The 18,263-nt window shown below is 44.2% G+C and overlaps 1 protein-coding gene across 5 annotated transcripts in view; it reads right to left on the bottom strand.

The window, feature by feature from the left end:
- Positions 1-2,222: 2,222 nt before the first annotated feature.
- The window catches only part of NLK (nemo like kinase), a 124,895-nt gene continuing 108,854 nt past the window's right edge, over positions 2,223-18,263 (bottom strand). For 3 of the 5 annotated variants that reach the window (XM_084822626.1, XM_084822625.1, XM_084822624.1), the window contains 3 exons: positions 11,948-12,146; positions 9,929-10,022; positions 2,224-8,370 (listed from right to left, as the gene is read on the bottom strand). In XM_084822626.1, the coding sequence (XP_084678752.1) occupies positions 8,316-8,370; positions 9,929-10,022; positions 11,948-12,146 (348 nt within the window). In that variant the 3' untranslated portion in view covers positions 2,224-8,315. Of the gene's footprint in view, positions 8,371-9,928; positions 10,023-11,947; positions 12,147-18,263 lie in introns of all 5 variants that reach the window. The other 2 variants (XM_084822622.1, XM_084822623.1) reach the window with 1 other exon arrangement.

Raw genomic sequence — 18,263 nt, 5'->3', positions numbered from 1 at the left:
GCCCAGCCTACCTGGCAGGGTTGTTGCGAGGATAAAGCGGAGAGGAGACAGGCCGCTTAAGCCGCCTTGGGCTCCTTGCAAGAGGAATAACGTGGGGTGTACATGCAATAAATAAGCAGTGTCAAACTAGAAGCGGGGAGACCCGGGTTCAAATCTGGGGTCAGCCCTGAAGATCACTGGATGTCCGACTTTGGGCCAGTCAGCCTAACCCACCACCGCACAGGGTGGTTGTGAAGATAAAGTGGGGGATTACGGCGGTGGGGAATCCTGCGCACCCTTGTTGGAAAACTGGGGCATAAATGTAATATGACCTACCTCGCAGGGTGGTTGTGAGGAGCAAAATTCAAGGAAAGGAAAGGTGGGCTACAAATGAAATGGAAAACTGGGACATAAATGGAATATGACCTACCTCGCAGGGTGGTGGTGAGGAGCAAAATTCAAGGAAAGGAAAGGAAAGGAAAGGAAAGGAAAGGAAAGGAAAGGAAAGGAAAGGAAAGGAAAGGAAAGGTGGGCTATAAATGAAATGGAAAGCTGGGACATAAATGTAATATGACCTACCTTGCAGGGTGGTTGTGGGGAGCAAAATTCAAGGAAAGGAAAGGTGGGCTATAAATGAAATGGAAAGCTGGGACATAAATGTAGTATGACCTACCTCGCAGGGTGGTTGTGAGGAGCAAAATTCAAGGAAAGGAAAGGAAAGGAAAGGAAAGGAAAGGAAAGGAAAGGAAAGGAAAGGAAAGGAAAGGAAAGGAAAGGTGGGCTATAAATGAAATGGAAAGCTGGGACATAAATGTAATATGACCTACCTTGCAGGGTGGTTGTGAGGAGCAAAATTCAAGGAAAGGAAAGGTGGGCTATAAATGAAATGGAGAACGGACATAAATGTAATATGACCTACCTTGCAGGGTGGTTGTGGGGAGCAAAATTCAAGGAAAGGAAAGGTGGGCTATAAATGAAATGGAAAGCTGGGACATAAATGTAGTATGACCTACCTTGCAGGGTGGTTGTGAGGAGCAAAATTCAAGGAAAGGAAAGGAAAGGAAAGGAAAGGAAAGGAAAGGAAAGGAAAGGAAAGGAAAGGAAAGGAAAGGAAAGGAAAGGTGGGCTATAAATGAAATGGAGAATATGTAATATGACCTACCTTGCAGGGTGGTTGTGGGGAGCAAAATTCAAGGAAAGGAAAGGTGGGCTACAAATGAAATGGAAAACTGGGACATAAATGTAATATGACCTACCTCGCAGGGTGGTTGTGAGGAGCAAAATTCAAGGAAAGGAAAGGTGGGCTATAAATGAAATGGAAAGCTGGGACATAAATGTAGTATGACCTACCTTGCAGGGTGGTTGTGAGGAGCAAAATTCAAGGAAAGGAAAGGAAAGGAAAGGAAAGGAAAGGAAAGGAAAGGAAAGGAAAGGAAAGGAAAGGAAAGGAAAGGAAAGGTGGGCTATAAATGAAATGGAGAATATGTAATATGACCTACCTTGCAGGGTGGTTGTGGGGAGCAAAATTCAAGGAAAGGAAAGGTGGGCTATAAATGAAATGGAGAACGGACATAAATGTAATATGACCTACCTTGCAGGGTGGTTGTGGGAAGCAAAATTCAAGGAAAGGAAAGGTGGGCTACAAATGAAATGGAAAACTGGGACATAAATGTAATATGACCTACCTCGCAGGGTGGTGGTGAGGAGCAAAATTCAAGGAAAGGAAAGGTGGGCTATAAATGAAATGGAAAGCTGGGACATAAATGTAGTATGACCTACCTTGCAGGGTGGTTGTGGGGAGCAAAATTCAAGGAAAGGAAAGGTGGGCTATAAATGAAATGGAGAACGGATATAAATGTAGTATGACCTACCTTGCAGGGTGGTTGTGGGGAGCAAAATTCAAGGAAAGGAAAGGTGGGCTACAAATGAAATGGAAAACTGGGACATAAATGTAATATGACCTACCTCGCAGGGTGGTTGTGAGGAGCAAAATTCAAGGAAAGGAAAGGAAAGGAAAGGAAAGGAAAGGAAAGGAAAGGAAAGGAAAGGAAAGGAAAGGAAAGGAAAGGAAAGGAAAGGAAAGGAAAGGAAAGGAAAGGAAAGGAAAGGTGGGCTATAAATGAAATGGAAAGCTGGGACATAAATGTAGTATGACCTACCTTGCAGGGTGGTTGTGGGGAGCAAAATTCAAGGAAAGGAAAGGTGGGCTATAAATGAAATGGAAAACTGGGACATAAATGTAATATGACCTACCTCGCAGGGTGGTTGTGAGGAGCAAAATTCAGGGAGGAAAGGAAAGGTGGGCTACAAATGAAATGGAAAACTGGGACATAAATGGAATATGCCCTACCTCGCAGGGTGGTTGTGAGGAGCAAAATTCAAGGAAAGGAAAGGTGGGCTATAAATGAAATAAAAACCACGATACCTGACTGGCCCTCAATATGAACTATATCTATATTTATACATAGGCGCACACACAGACACATTCTGAAGTGTGGATCCTTATTAGGTACTCAAAGTGGCACCCCCCCCCCCCAGTGGACAAGAGGGAGGGACCAGCAAGCTTGGGGGAAGCCAAAGATCTGTACTAAAGAGCCATTGGGGGTTTTTCCCCCTAAGGGAAAACAAGCTTCCCTCCAGGCTTGTGCAGAAGCGACAGCATATTAGGAAGTTGCCTTATAGAGCGAGTCCATCCAACTCAGTATTGTCAGCAATGAAACCCTAGAGGGCCTCGGCCAGTCAAAAACAGAGGGTTTTTTCCCATCTGTCCTGTGGGTTTCCTGGGAGTAAGCCCCACTGAACCCACTGGGACTAACTTTGGAGTAGACATCTTACTATTTACTGACTTATTTTATTACACAAATTTAGATGGATCATACGCTGCGTCTTATTCAGGAAAAACTTCTGTTTCATGTCTATGGGACACCGCAATGCCTCTTTTATAAGGGACTAATTCAGCTAATTGCTGGCAGTGCGATACAGTTAACACTCCTCTTAAACATGTATTTGGCAAAGTCCTTTAGGGTGCAATTGTGTGGCCGCTAGTCAGTGGCTAGATGGCCATAGGATATGTCGGTTCCCGGGAACCGACCTTGGAGCCCGCGCTCCGAAGTCGGCTCCCCGAGAACCAACCTTCCGTCCCTCCCACGCTCGGCGCTCCGAAGAGGAGTGCGGAGGGGGGGAAACGGGGAGCTCCTGGGGGCATTCCAGAACAGGGAAGTCGGAAATGCCGGTAGGACACACCCAATGTGTCGTCCAGCCGCCACTTCCCGCACTCCATCTTCCCACGGCTGGACAGCCGAAATCAGCTGTCTAGCCGCAAATGCAGGGTGGATAATAATAATGCATTTATTATATAATAAATAAAAAATATTATATATAAAAGAAGAAAACAGATGGGTGCGGTTGTATAGAGTATGTGGAATCCCGCACAGGGAGAATTCCACCCTGCAATGTGTTGTTTCAGGAGCCACTTATAAAAACAATAATCATTATTATTTACATACTGCTCTGCTGCTAAAAACTACCCAAATTTTTCTCTCTGGGAGACACAGAATTGTGGATGGTTTTGGTTGGGGAGGCAGTATTTAGCTGACTGGTCACAGCTCAGTGGCACAGCCCCTGTTTTGCATGCAGAAAGTCCCAGGTTCGATCCCCGGCATCTCCAGGTAGGGATGGAAAAATTCCTGCTGAAACCCTGGAGAGCTGCTGCTGCCAGTCAGTGTCAACAATACTGGGCTAGATGGGCTGAAGGTCTGACTCAGTATAAGGCAGCTTCCTATGTTCCTATGACTGAAACCACAATAAATAAGCAAGCAAGTGTAGGGTATCTCGGTTCCCAACCTTAAAAGTCCCCATTTCTCGAGTCTAGGATTATATAAATTTTTAAAGACTGAACACTTTGAAATTAAACGTGTGTGTGTGTAGAGAGGAGATGAATTAGAATCAGAGGAAAAGTACTTCCTCCAACCCTGTGAGGGTTTTTTTTAAGCTGTGAAGGTGGTAGGGCTCCAGCCTCTCCAGGGAGGAAGTATGCTGCCTTCATGGCCCAGATTAGCCAACAATTAAAGAGGATTTCAGCAGTAACACACATTTTTACTGGAACAATTTAGAGCTTATGGCAATAGTCCTTTACACCATTAAACTTTATTAGGTCTGTCACTCAACTGAAGGAACTTTAGTTGATGAAACAAATTAGTTTCTGATGGATCAGTCTTTATATAGTTGCATATGACTAGAACAGGGTTTGTTTTTTTAAAAGAAATTTATACTTTTTAAACATGGTGTATGCATGTGTATTTTAGAAGAGGCATTCCATTCTTGTTTGAGAGTGAAGGAGGAATGCCTCTTCTAAGATGGTGCCTGCCATTTTCAGTTTGTATAAATAGTATTAAAAGTAACATTTTAACTGTTTCCTGATTAATCAGAGATGCCTTTTTTTTAGTTCATTAAAAAGTATTTGATTTATATCTTACCTTTCCTCAAAGAGCCCATTTTAAAACCATGTTTTTAAAAATGGTTTTAAACCATTAATATTTAACATTTCTATACCATCTTCAAGGTTTCAAAGCACTTCACGTGCATTATCTAGTTCTGCGATCCAACCACCTTGTAAGCGAAGTCAGTATTATCCCCTATACTGCAGATGTGGCGACTGAGGATGAGAGCGCCGTGCCCAGGTACCATTTCATAGCTCAGTTTCTCTTCCACACCAATCCTGAATTAATCTAACCTCTGGGGAGAGCGCTCCTATGGCCCCTGTAATACTTCATATTCCTGGATCCAAGGTAGGAGACAGCGCTCCAACCTCCGATCCAGGAATCCGTGCTCTGCCCCCACTCCGCCTCACAGCCAGCGTGGAAAGAATCACGCCGGCTGCCTTTCCGAGGTCTGGAACTCAACCTCAGAGAGGGGGTAAAGGGGGCATTCCGGTGGGCGGGGAGGGGACTGGAGAGGCTGGGATACGAGGTATCCCATTCCGCTCTGGAATGTCCCAGCTAGGTGGGCAAAAAAGCCTGTTTAGTAAAAATACGGAGAGGGAGAAGAGGCGGAGATGACAATCACTTATAAATCAATCACAAGTATATTTTGATTACAGTTGGGTTTAGTGTTCAGTATCCCGTGTACAGTATTTTTGCTCTTCCTTAATTTACAGCAGGGCAAATATGTAGCTTGGATGTAGCTAGATAGCATCACTGATGCAATGAATATGGACTTGAGCACGTTCCAGGAGAGAGCACAGGACAGGAAGGCCTGGCGTGCTGTGGTCCACGGGGTCACAAAGAGTCGGACACAACTGAACAACAACAAGTATGTAGCTTATTTGAACTAAGTATGTGCTTATAAAATGAGCCGCTTTAAAAATCAGAACTAGCAGCCAAGAGCCAGTTTACACATTCAAGTAAGATAAAGTAGTTAAGCTTTTTCTGGACTATACCACTTCTGTCTGCATGGTGGGGGGATAGGTCCTATTATTAACACACACATACGCCCCCCCACACTCAAAGAACCCAAATGCACAACTCGCTTCACATAGAAAAACAGCATGTCAGGGCTGCTTGTGCCAAACGAATTACAATTCTGCACCCAGATGATCTAAAGGCCTGTGCCAAGGCAAGCTGAATTTTGCATTCTATATAAATTATAAACATTTGCAGGGAGGGACAAGAAACTATACACAGCACTGAAGCCTCATTGCTCGAAATCTATTTCACTTGAAATCTATTTCAACTGCTTTTCTACTTTCTGAGGTTTCAGCACACATTGCTGACATATTATTAAGCCTATCTTTGCAACCATAGGGGCTAGTAACCTTGTTTAAAAAAAAAAAAAAAGTGAAATACTCAGGGAGCCGAATTCAGCATTCCCATGGCATACACATCATCCTGATTCTGCTTAAACCTTTCCTGACATCCTAGTTTTCTATATACAGGGATTATGTGGAGGCACATTAAAAAACAAACAAACAGCCCACTCTCTAACTCACCCCCGTACTTTACCACCTTAACTGATGCAGTCCACTTGATCCTACTGAAAGGATGAACTAGCCCTTGAATTAGGGTGCGGCAGCAGAGTTTATTTATTTATTTCATTTCTATACTGCCAATAGCCGAAGCTCTCTGGGCGGTTCACAAAAATTAAAACCAAATGGCACACAATAAAACTATTTAAAATATATAGAACATTAAAACCACAATGTTTTACCATTTTCGCCTCAATTAGCGCTGCGAGGGTCAAAACCCAGCCCTTGGTCTGGGCCCAGAATGGTATAGGAAGCCATTTCCATCTCTGAAGCACCAGCTGTATGTGTGGTCCCTAGAAGTCCACTTTTTCTGGACCTTCTGAGCTTCTAGCAGTCAACCTGCATCTTCTGAATGGTCTAATTCAAAGACAACACTATGTACCAAATGTTGCAGAAATCCCAAATCCAAGGTTTGAATCGATGAGAGAATCCACGGCCACCTCAGTGAGATAGAGAATGGAATAAAAGACTTACAGGGTTTTTTTTGTTTCAAATGTCACATTTAATGTTTTCACCACTGTACTTCAAAATCTACATTGTACAAAGTGACCCGCAAGTGTGCCACATTTAACAGACCAACCTCTGAGATTTTACCTTTCATACCAGTGTCTTCTTGGGCTCATTTAAGTTAAAACACGTTTCTCATTCAAGTGAATTGAAATGCTTCAGTTGGTTTTGTTTTTTAAAATTCCTCAGGAGCCGCACAAAAAACAAAGATATTTCATCATCTTTGTTCGAGAAATTCAACGTTTGTCTCTTTCACAGCAAAATAATTACTTCATTGAAGTTAAAACTTCCAGAAAACATAACTTAACGAATAGTATTCAGTTCCAGCTCAGATCACTCTTCTTGAAAATACTCTGCCAAATACAGATAACTTACCATAACTTTAACAGTTAATTGTCCATGACAAACACCAAGGTTTCTCTCTCTCATTTTTTTTAATATCCCAGACCAATGTTCAAAATTTAAGAACATCCATTTGTTATTTCTTTGTACAGGTGAAAAACAGTCTTCAATTTTTCTTGCCTTTTTTTAAATATAAAAGTTGGAAGGGACATTCAAGTTTCAAGTCTCCACACCGAACTTAAAAAAAAAATCATGTGGAGGTAAACAAACCAAGTTGTATACTCCAGGAGGTAGAGGCCTTCAGTTTGTGTTCATATATATATATACATATGCACAGAATAATTCAGTGTTTGAACAGAACACACACACAAAAGGAATTAGCCAAAAAGTAATAAAAGGTATTTACTACTGTGACATTTCAAGACTTCCACGGCTTTGCCTAATGACACAAATACAATTAACATAATTCCCTATGTGCTCCCCCCCCCCCCGCTTTTCATTTCGTTTTCACCCAACTGTCCAGTGCAGGTTTAAAAAAAAAAAAAAAATCACAAAGTTTCACAGACCTAAAAATGGGCAAGCTACTTTCTCTTCCGTGCGTTCGCGCTCTCTCTCTCTCTCTCTCTCTCTGTCTATACACAGCAATGGATATCAAGATTCTTTGAATATTAGTCCAGAAATGGAATTATTTACACACATTTGCAGATGCATGCTTGGGGGGAAAGGGCCATGATTTATGTAAGAAAAGAGCAGAAAAACTTCTAATAAAAATAGATTAAATATATATATTTATATATATTTATTTATAGGGGGGGTTAAAAGGAAGAGTCTCATCTTTCCTAGTCACAACTCATTCTCTCTACTTACAACATCTGATTGGAAAACGGTACACAGTCACCACCGCAGCGCTAGTGAGAAGCTAGGTATAGAAGCTTGGCCACTGCAACCTGACAGAGCTTCATGATTGGTCGCGGTTGAGTTTTGCATCCCCTAACTTTTTAATTTAATTCTTTTTAGAAAAACCCAAAATCTTTAGAAATGGCTCAATATCAAAACATCTTATCCCTTTACACAATCTCACTTTAAATCAAAGAGGGAAAAAAGAAAAACGGAAAACCCCAAAGCCAAGAAAATAGCAACTTTCCCACCAATTTGGTTCAATCCTCTGTTTGTTCCGAGCCAAGCAAGATCCCAGCTGCACTGCAATCCATTAAAAAACCCATGTGCAACTCTGGATAAAATATTTTTCTTCTAAAAGCACAAACCCACCTTGACAGGATTTAAAAGCCTAGTTAACACCTTTTCCTAATTCTTATTCATATATCATACAAGGATAGTGGTTGTTAATTTAAAACTTCATTAGTAAAATTACAGTACAAGCATGATTAAGCCTCCAGAATTGCAAATCCCAGAATCCAGTGGAAAGCTACATTATGTCTTCAGTAGTACATTGTATTGTCCACGTTCACTCCCAGACCAGTGGAGATGGCGGCATCTCAGATGGCTGAGCGACAGTGGAGCTGGAAGGCAACAAACACAGAAGATCAGTGTTCGCTTGCAAGAGGTCGTCAGAAAACAAAGAAGCTGAACGCCACATGCACGAAGGCGGCACTGGCCCACATGTCGAAGGGGCAGAGCTCAGTTAAGAGAAAGAGGCCCATGCGGCCCAGAATCCATAGCTGGTGAAGGAAAGCACCGCTCTCTCGTCTCAGATGTGTGAATGTGGCTGTTCAGTGACAGTAATACACTGTTACGGAACCAGTCTCTTCCTCTTATTCCCTTTGGCTAAAACGCTGGGTTCTTGCTGTAGCCATTCCTTGCTGCAATTATTGCACCTTTCTCTCTGGTCTTCTCAGTCTCTCACCGTTGTCCAAAACTCTGCTGCCAGAGTCGTTCATTCACCTCTCTTGTTGCTCAGAGAATGCAACATCCATCCTCAGTTCTTTCCACTAGCTTCCTGACCCGTCCCACATCCAGCCCAAATTCCTTCTCCTTACCATTACAAGTCTCCCTGGACTCACCCTGACCTTATTTCTTTACCCTCAGTCCTAGATATGCTTCTCCTCCCATGACCAGTCCTCAGATCTACTAAAAGACACCTATTTTTAAATGACTTTGCCTATCCTCCCTTGCTGTCCCTTGTAACTCCCACCCGGAATGTCCAAGTGGGACTCCTCCCTTCTATGAAGCTTTTGGCTTAACCCCCATCCCCAGCTGAAACAAAGCTGTCTAAGTAACTGTTGCTCTCGGGGCTGCAGAGCTGAAGGGGAACACATTCTGGTCTCTGCTACTGGCCAGGGGACCAAAGAAAAGCATCTTTCCCATCGTCTCTTAATTGATCCTTTTAACCCAAGAGGGGATGTCCCTGGTGGTTCCACACGGACCTATGGCCTGGCTGGAGTCCACCAGGAAAACAGCCTTCAGCGTGGTGGCCCCCTACCTGTGGAACTCCCTGCCTTCAGGCAGGCTGTAAAATTCTGAGGTGGACTGTGCCCGTTCAGACTGTGCGGAGGGTTGTGTCATTTTTAAATGCTCCCTCGATGTAAAACTTTTGTTCTAGTAAAATACCAGTATCCTGAGGAGAGAATTTCTAGCCCAGCCCACTTCCCTGCTGTCTTAGTTTTCTCCTTACACAGAGATCTTTCTACCACCTCATTCTGTTGTACAGGCAGATCAAGCTTCATTCTCCCTGGATGTGTGGCAAATTGAGTATCACAGCAGTGGACAGCTGCTCCACACAAAAACAGAGTGACCTTTTCCTGAAATTACCATGTTATGGAATACACTTAGCACCAAATTGGCCCAAAGCAGATTAGAGCCATGTGAAAAACTCCAAGGCAACCACCTGCCAAACACTTTCCATTCTTTTTTAGTGGGGTTTTGCATGGCAACAGTTCTTGGTTGACAAAAGCTATTTTTGTAAAAGTTAAGGCACTCCTAAGAATAAATTTGGCATGCAGCTAAAGTTGTTGCAGAACACTTAATTCAAATATAGGTGTTGGGTTTTTTTTTTTTTTAAAAATTGCCGTGCCACTAAAGAAAGGTGAATGAATATCAGATGTGATTACATACAGTTACCTAATAAAGCTCTTAAAAGCAGCAGACTGAGGATTGATGCACAGAGGAACTCTGTTTCCTTTCTGCTGTTCCAAAATGAACTGATGAATTATTTCTGAAAAATAAGAAGGGGTTGGGGAGGAAGAAAGTAAACCCAATTTCACACAATCTAATGAAAACTGCATGGAACAATAGGGTCAGAAACAGTGGAAACATGCCTGCAATAATTTTGGACAACACATGTGAAAAATATTCCTTAACCAGATCAGAATGTTGCAGAATCATAGAATCATAGAATAGTAGGGTTGGAAGGGGCCTACAAGGCCATCGGGTCCAACCCCCTGCTCAATGCAGGAATCCAAGTCAGAGCATCCCTGACACGTGGCTGTCCAGCCTCGTCTTGAACGCCTCCAGAGTGGCAGAGCCCACCACCTCCCTAGGTCATTGGTTCCATGGTCATATTGCTCTAACAGTCAGGAAGTTTTTCCTGATGTTCAGCCGGAATCTGGCTTCCTGTAACCTGAGCCCACGATGTAGGAAGCCCAAAGCTCCCAACCTGTTTGTTTGAATTTTCCCAAAATGTACAGAAAGAAGTTTTCAAACTCCAGGTTTTCAAAATGGTCACTATTAACCACATGGGCTGCAGTCAGAGCCCGATTTAAGAAATCGTAGCTGATTGTATGGGTTTTAGTCAACTAGTTAAGTTTGTATAATTCTGCAGACAGGTAGTTCTGAAGCAAGCAACATACTTTATTTTCAAATTATGCATTCATAACAGCCAACAAATTGACAATCAAGCCAGGCAAGGCAGTAGGTAGTTTGTCTGCCCTGGGAGGTGATGTTCAGCTCGTTCTGGACAGGTTTACGCTCCCTCTGAAGGATCAGGTTCACCATTTTGAATCTCCTGTTAGATTCAGCCTGGCCCAAGAAGCCTCCATGGGAAGAAATACCTTTCACCAGTTGAGGCCCTTTCTGGACAGATACAGTTTGGCCACAGCTAGCAGTGCTCTGGTAACATCTTGGTTGGATTAGTACAACATGGTGCCTGTGAACGCTGCTCAGGCCATGCACCTGGCTCACAATATAGGGGACTGGGTTGCCAGCTGGGGCTGGGCATAGAGATCACATCCTGACAGACTCAGCACAGCTGCACTGGCACCGTCCTCCGCACTTGCAAGAGGATGGTGGCGTTCCGGGGCGGGGAGGGTGTAGCTGCCTGTACGACACATCCTGTGTCGGACTGCAGCCTCCTTCCCCACTCCATGCTCCCATGGCTAGACAGTTGCAATTGGCTGTCTAGCCAAAAAAGCAGGACAGGAGAAGTGCGAAGGGAACGATCCCGTCTGTGCTGCTCCTGCCCTGTTTTGGATAGGCAGTTGCCTCTGAGTTCAGAGGCGGCCGCCTATCTAGTTAGGATTGCGCCCTTAAGGCCCTAAATTGCTGGGGACCTGAAACACCACCTTCTCCCACACAACAGGATGCTGTATTTTGACATGTTTTTAATCTTTATTGTGAGACACTTTGGGCATGGCCTACTATGGAAAAGTGGCATATTATTAAAATAAACTGATCAAAACTAAGTGTGCACAGTGAAATACAAGCGCTTGAAGGAACAATTTCACACAGAGGGGTAGACACACACACACACACACACCACCTTCCCTAGACAGCATTACTGGTACAGGAGTGAGAATATCCCAATAATTTAAAAAAACGCAACATCTTGCTGTTATTTCACAGACTGAAATTCTGTGAAACAATGGAAAATTTTTGTTTCGTAGCTATCTAGCAAAGCACTTTCCATAAAAATACTGAAGAAAAACCTACTCTGAACATTTTAATATACGTAGGTATATACATAAATACTAAGCATACATACGATTATATACATAAATACTAAGCATACATACGATTATATACATAAATACAATGTACACATATTTTGTTCCAAGTGTGTATTTGTTATCTTGGTGAGACAACAATAAAGTAATCAACAATAAACAAAGCCAAGGATGAACCATTCTAACTCAAAACACCAACCTTTCACCTGCCGGACAGAACTGAGGTTCTTTTCGAAAGTATCGTCGAATTTGGGATTGGTGATGGGTTCAAAATCACTGGTGTAAACTCTTCCAGTTGAGGTGGAAAAACAACATTTACACATGCAGGTGTGATATCGCAAACGCCCTTCGTCAAGATATGGATGAGCTAAGGCATCCTTAGCGGATATTCTTTTGGACTGGAATTTGAGAGAAGGTAAAACACAGAATTATGGATTTTCAGGGAAGACTTTCTTTTGTCACGTATTTACTTCGCTTGCTGACTTAAGCCCCATTCTATCATTTTTTCTAATGTCCTTGTCCTTCTACTATAACCACTAGGAGGCAGTGTTTACTTGAAAAAGCCAGCATCGCTAACAACTTTTCCCCACACGCCGCCAGAGGTCTTAAGCTTTGCTATGCGACACACGGTGTGCGCACACCAATGAGAAACATCTACTCTAACTGTATTCCCAATACCACTGAATGGTTCTGTCGCAAATTCAGGTTTGCACAAACAGCCTCCAGGATGTGAAATTGTATCACTGGATCTAGAGGACAACTTACTCAGGGTGCTGTCTGCTTGAGGATTTGTTTTAGTTATTGGTAAGCTTTATGTTTTAACAAGGTAATAAAAAGAACACTTATAGCAACAAAAAGAGGGATACGTTACAGGGTTCTAGAACATATTGATTGATAACCATTCCATTCAAGGACAGTTATAATGGGCCTACTGCAGGTCTTCCTTTCACATAATGATGAGATCAGCCCCCAAATATTTATACACTGTGGGGGACCACTGAACAGAGGGCTCTTTGTTTACAGAAGAAATAAATGGATACCATTTTGAAGTACCTTAGTCCAGCTTGGCAAAGCCTTCAAGTATAGCCTGGGTGGGTCACTTTCCCCATGAGAACATGGAACCAGGTATGCTGGCATCACAAAGACATGCAATATTTTCTTTTATTTTTTGCACCGTCTTGCTACTTCTCCTGATCTACACCATTACTGGTAGATGGGAGGGAAGATACTAGCCCCAGAACTGGGAATGGCGCAGCCTGAAATGCTGTGCTGAAGGATGGGATATGGAAGTGTTCTTGTTTTGGACTGCTGTAGCATCTGAGCGACCTGGATGGATCAGAAGAGATGGCGGGTTCAATGTGTAGGGGAGTATATAGACTGGGGGTGCTTCCAGACAGGCAGCTCCTAATGCTATCTATTCACTGCTCTTCCAGTGTAAGCTACATATGGAATTGCAATCGTCTTTCCATGCAACTTGGGGTATTATGCTTTTTATGTGTAAATCTAAAGAAATGTGTGCCTGAGGAATGTCCTCTGACACATGTTCTCACTCATCTTTGGAGGCCCTCCTTTGGGTGCTCCTGCCAAAGGAAGTTAGGTGCGTGGCTCAAAGAGAAAGGGCCTTCTCAGTTGTGGCCCCCCATTTTTGTAATGCCCTCTGCAAGGAGGCTCCCTCAGCGCCTATGCTGTTATCTCTTTGGTGCCAGGCAAAGACCACTCTTTTCTCTCAGGCATTTTAGATTTTATGGATGTTTTAGATACGTAATATTTCCCCCTTTGTTGTCTTTTGTATTGTATTTTATTCTTTTCACTTTTTGCTGTCTGCCCAGATAATGCTTTTTTATTGGGCAGATTATAAACACAATAAATAAATATTGTGCTATGTTCTGGCCACACGAGTGGGCATGATGGAGCCATGTAGGTAGGAAAAGGGAGGGTACAATTCACACGAGCCAGATCCATTTTCATCCCTCCTCCCCCCCATTTATTCTTTTAAAAAATCAAGCTTCCATCCCGACTGCCTCCAGACTCCACTCTGCTTCTACCCCGCCCCCAGTTTGCCGAGCTACCTGTGGGCAGAAGTCATCGCAGATCATCAAACGCTGCCCAAGGCGGCGGCTGCTGCTGCTAACCCTTTTGCTCCCAGAGGGATTGAAAAGTAGCAACAAAACTAAAGGGTATAGAATCACAGAATCATAGAATAGTAGGGCTGGAAGGGGCCTACAAGACCATCGAGTCCAACCCCCTGCTCAGTGCAGGAATCCAAGTCAGAGCATCCCTGACACGTGGCTATCCAGCCTCGTCTTGAATGCCTCCAGTGTGGGAGAGCCCACCACCTCCCTAGGTAGTTGGTTCCATTGTCATACCGCTCTAACAGTCAGGACTGTTCTTCCTGATGTTCAGCCAGAATCTGGCTTCCTGGAACTTAAGCCCATTGTTCTGTGTCCTGCACTCCGGGATGATCGAGAAGAGATCCTGGCCTTCCTCTCTGTGACAACCTTTCAAGGACTTGAAGAGCGCTATCCTATCTCCCCTCAGTCTTCTCTTCTCCAGGCTAAACATGCCCAGTTCTTTCAGTCTCTCTTCACAGGGCTTTGTTTCCAGTCCCCTGATCATCTCCGTTGCCCTCCTCTGAACCCTCTCCAGCTTGTCTGCATCCCTCTTAAAGTGTGGGTAGTGGGGAGCATGCACAAATGGCAGATCAGGCAGAGATTTAAAGACACCGCAGCTGCTATTTCTTCCTCTCCCCCTCCCTTCAAATGCAAAAACTAGGGTGAGGGAGACTGTCTTCCAGTGAGACAGATAATTAGCAAGTTCAAAGAAGCAGAGGGCAATGTTTCCCCACACACACACGTGCCACTCCAAATGTTCCTATTACTGAGAAAAAGTATGGGGTGTGTGTGTATGCACATACGCATATATACACACGCATACGTGTGTGTGTGTGTGTGTGTGTGTCTGTGTGTGTGTGCGCATGAGTGAGTGATCAGAAAATCAAGATTGTACAATAAAATAATTAAAGTTCCACTTCCTAGAGCCCTTCCGTCAACAATTTACATCCGCCATCTCTTTCTTCTGTTTTAAAGCCGTTTATGTGGGCAGCTGCTGCTTCAGGAGCCAGGATTTCTGCTAGTGAGCGGTTCAGACTGGGCTAATGAGCCAGGGGGAAGAGAGCAGAGCATAAAGGGAGCAGCAGAGACAGAAGGCCAAGATGGGGCTTAATTAATTAATTCCTGAGCCACAATGAAGAACTTGGGGCAGGTGGATTCCCAAGGGTAGGGATCTTGCAAGGACAGAGGAGGCAGACAGGAGATGGATTCGTCTTTCCTCCTGACCCTCTGGCATAAAGAGCACCAAGCTGGACAGGAGGAGCTAGAGCAAAGGATAATGAAAGATGTGTGCAAAGCGGGGATAGGTTAAGAATGTAAGAACATAAAAAGAGCCCTGCTGGATCAGATCAAGGGCCCATCACACAGTGGCCAACCAGCTGTTGACCAGGAACCACAAGCAGGACATGAGCCCAAGAGCACCCTCCCGCCCATGTTCCCCAGCAACTGGTGTACATAGGCTCACCACCTCTGGTCCTGGAGCCAGCATAGAGCCATCAAGGCTAGTAGCCATTGACAGCCTTCTCCTCCAGGAATTTCTCCAACCCCCTTTCAAAGCCATCCAAATTGAGGGCCATCACTACATCCTGTGGTAGCGAATTCCAGAGTTTAACTACGTGCTGTGTGAACAGCCCCACGCTCCAAGCTAGGAGGAGTGAAGTGACCAAAACAGGGCATTCTGGGGGGTGTTCTGGGGCAGGGAAGGCAGAAATGCTGGTATGACACATCCTATGTGTCGTCCGGTTGTCTCCTCCCCCGCTCTGCCTTCCTGCAGCTAGACAGCGGCTAGATGGCCATAGGATATGCTGTTTTCCGGGAACTGACCTCCCCTGGCTTCCGCGCTGCCTCCGAGCAGTGCAGAACAGCCCGATCCTCCGCACTTGCAAGAGGAGTGCGGACCGGCCAGAAAGGGGTGTGACTGGGGACATTCTGGGGCGGGGAGGGAGTAGCCATCTGTACAACACATCCTATGTGTCATACAGCAACCTCCTTCCCCTCTTCGTGCTCCCACGGCAAGACACCCACAACCGGCTGTCTAGTTGCAAATGTAGGGCAGAAGAAGCGCAGAGGGAACGATCCCCTCCGTGCTTCTCCTGCCCTGCACTGGATAGACGGTCGCCTTCAAGTTCGGAGGCAGTTGCCTATCCCCACAGGACTGCGTCCTAAGTCTACCTTCATTCCCCAGTCACTGCAGTGCAATTGCGATGTATGAGAATTTCATTTCTGTTCACAAATCATGCAACCGTGTCACATTCACAATCCTGAACAGGAATACTTTTTTGGAGAAATGTCTTCAAATTCCTGAATTTATGCTCACTTTCAAAAAACGCGTATTCAAAAAAAAAAATGTATGCTTTGAAATGTGCATTTTTTAAAATAAAAAACAAAATCACACTTCAATGAATGGGGGGAAGTGTGCACTTTAGAAAAATATGCACAGAAATGTGCAGTTTTCCTGCTCAAAAAAGCTGAAAAATGGGTCGAAAGTGAATATGGGAGAGAGCCAAAATCAGCTTCAAAATAATTTTCAGAGAATGTAGGCAAGCTCAAAAATTGCTGGACCTCTCATCCCAACACTAGCACATCAGGCAGTAAGACCATCACCCACCCAAAATCCATTTTTCAGGATTGTTGTTGGCCTCAAAGAGATGTTGGGAACTTAACTTCTATCAGTGATTACAGGTAGCCCAGTTGACATAAGGATACATAGACTAACATCAGAGTAGTTTCAACATGTATTTAGAGCTGAATGTTTTGGCTTCCACCCTCACCAGTAGGTGTGATGTTAAATGGATACCAAGACTGGCAGTTTGGAATGCTGGGAAAAGAAAATTCATACGGGGGGAAAAAACCCCAGAGGAATGAGTGGTATAAAGCTTATGAGTTGTCCTCCAGATTAAGGCTATATGGACTAAGAGTTCTGAGTCTGTAGACTCAGAAGATTTCCTTTCTGTCAAGCTTGTCAGTGTCCTTTGTTTGTTGAATTGGAAACAATTGTAAATCAGAGAGATGATATGCAGGTGAGTTAAAATGTATTGCAACAGGCTGCTCTAGTTTTTGCTCTAGATTTCTGTCAAGATTACAGAATCTTGTTCTTAGGACACTCGTAGTTTTTCCTACGTGTTGCATACTACATCCATATTTTTTTTTACATTCAATTCAATTCAATATATATTCAGAAGCCACACTGGGGTAATACCTCTATTTTAACTTGTGACATTAGGAACGCAGGAAGCTGCCAGACCGTTCATCCGTTTAGCCCAGTAATCCAGCAGTAGCCCCCTGGGGTCTGTGTCAGGACTGAGCCCAGGCCCTCTGTTTTGGTTTTGGACTCTGATTCAGATTCGGAGATGGAGTTAGAAGAAGCCCAGCAGAGACAAGGTGTGGTGGAGGAAATTCCCCAAGATTCATCAGGAGCCAGTGAAGAACTCCCCAAGGTGGGTGGGTGGGTCTCTCTCTCTCTCTCTGTTGTTGTTGTTGTTCAGTCGTTCAGTCGTGTCTGACTCTTCGTGACCCCATGGACCATAGCACACCAGGCTTTCCTGTCCTCCGCTCTCTCCTGGAGTGTGCTCAAGTTCATATTCATTGCATCAGTGACGCTATCTAGCCATCTCATCCTCTGCCATCCCCTTCTCCTTTTGCCTTCAATCTTTCCCAGCATCAGGGTCTTTTCCAGGGAGTTTTCTCTTCGCATTAGGTGGCCAAAATATTTGAGCTTCAGCTTCAGTATCTGTCCTTCCAATGAGCACTCAGGGTTGATTTCCTTTAGGATGGACTGATTGGACCTCCTTGCAGTCCAGGGGACTCGTAAGAGTCTTCTTCAGCACCACAGTTCGAAGGCATCAGTTCTTGGGCGCTCAGCCTTCCTTATAGTCCAGCTCTCACAGCCATACATTGCTACTGGGAAAACCATAGCTTTGATTAGACGGATCTTTGTCGGCAAGGTGATGTCTCTGCTTCTTACTATGCTGTCTAGGTTTGCCATAGCTTTCCTCCCAAGGAGCAAGCGTCTTTTAATTTCATGGCTGCAGTCACCATCTGCGGTGATCTTGGAGCCCAAGAAAGTAAAATCTGTCACTGCTTCCATTTCTTCCCCTTCATATATGCCAGGAAGTGATGGGGCCAGATGACATGATCTTAGTTTTCTTAATGTTGAGTTTCAAACCAGCTTTTGCACTCTCCTCTTTCACCCTCAACAAGAGGCTCTTGAGATCCTCTTTGCTTTCTGCCATTAGGGTGGTATCGTCTGCGTATCTGAGGTTGTTGATAATTCTCCCGGCAATCTTAATTCCGACCTGTGATTCATCCAACCCGGTGTTTCTCATGATGTACTCTGCGTATAAGTTAAATAAGCAGGGCGACAATATACAGCCTTGTCGTACTCCTTTCCCAATTTTGAACCAATCG

The sequence above is a fragment of the Heloderma suspectum genome, chromosome 16 (genome assembly GCF_057233095.1).
Source record: "Heloderma suspectum isolate Gila_16-S chromosome 16, 16-S_ref, whole genome shotgun sequence".
Classification (NCBI taxonomy): Eukaryota; Metazoa; Chordata; class Lepidosauria; order Squamata; family Helodermatidae; genus Heloderma; species Heloderma suspectum.
Note: the sequence above shows the minus strand (reverse complement) of the source record. Positions and strands in the feature narration are given on the sequence as shown.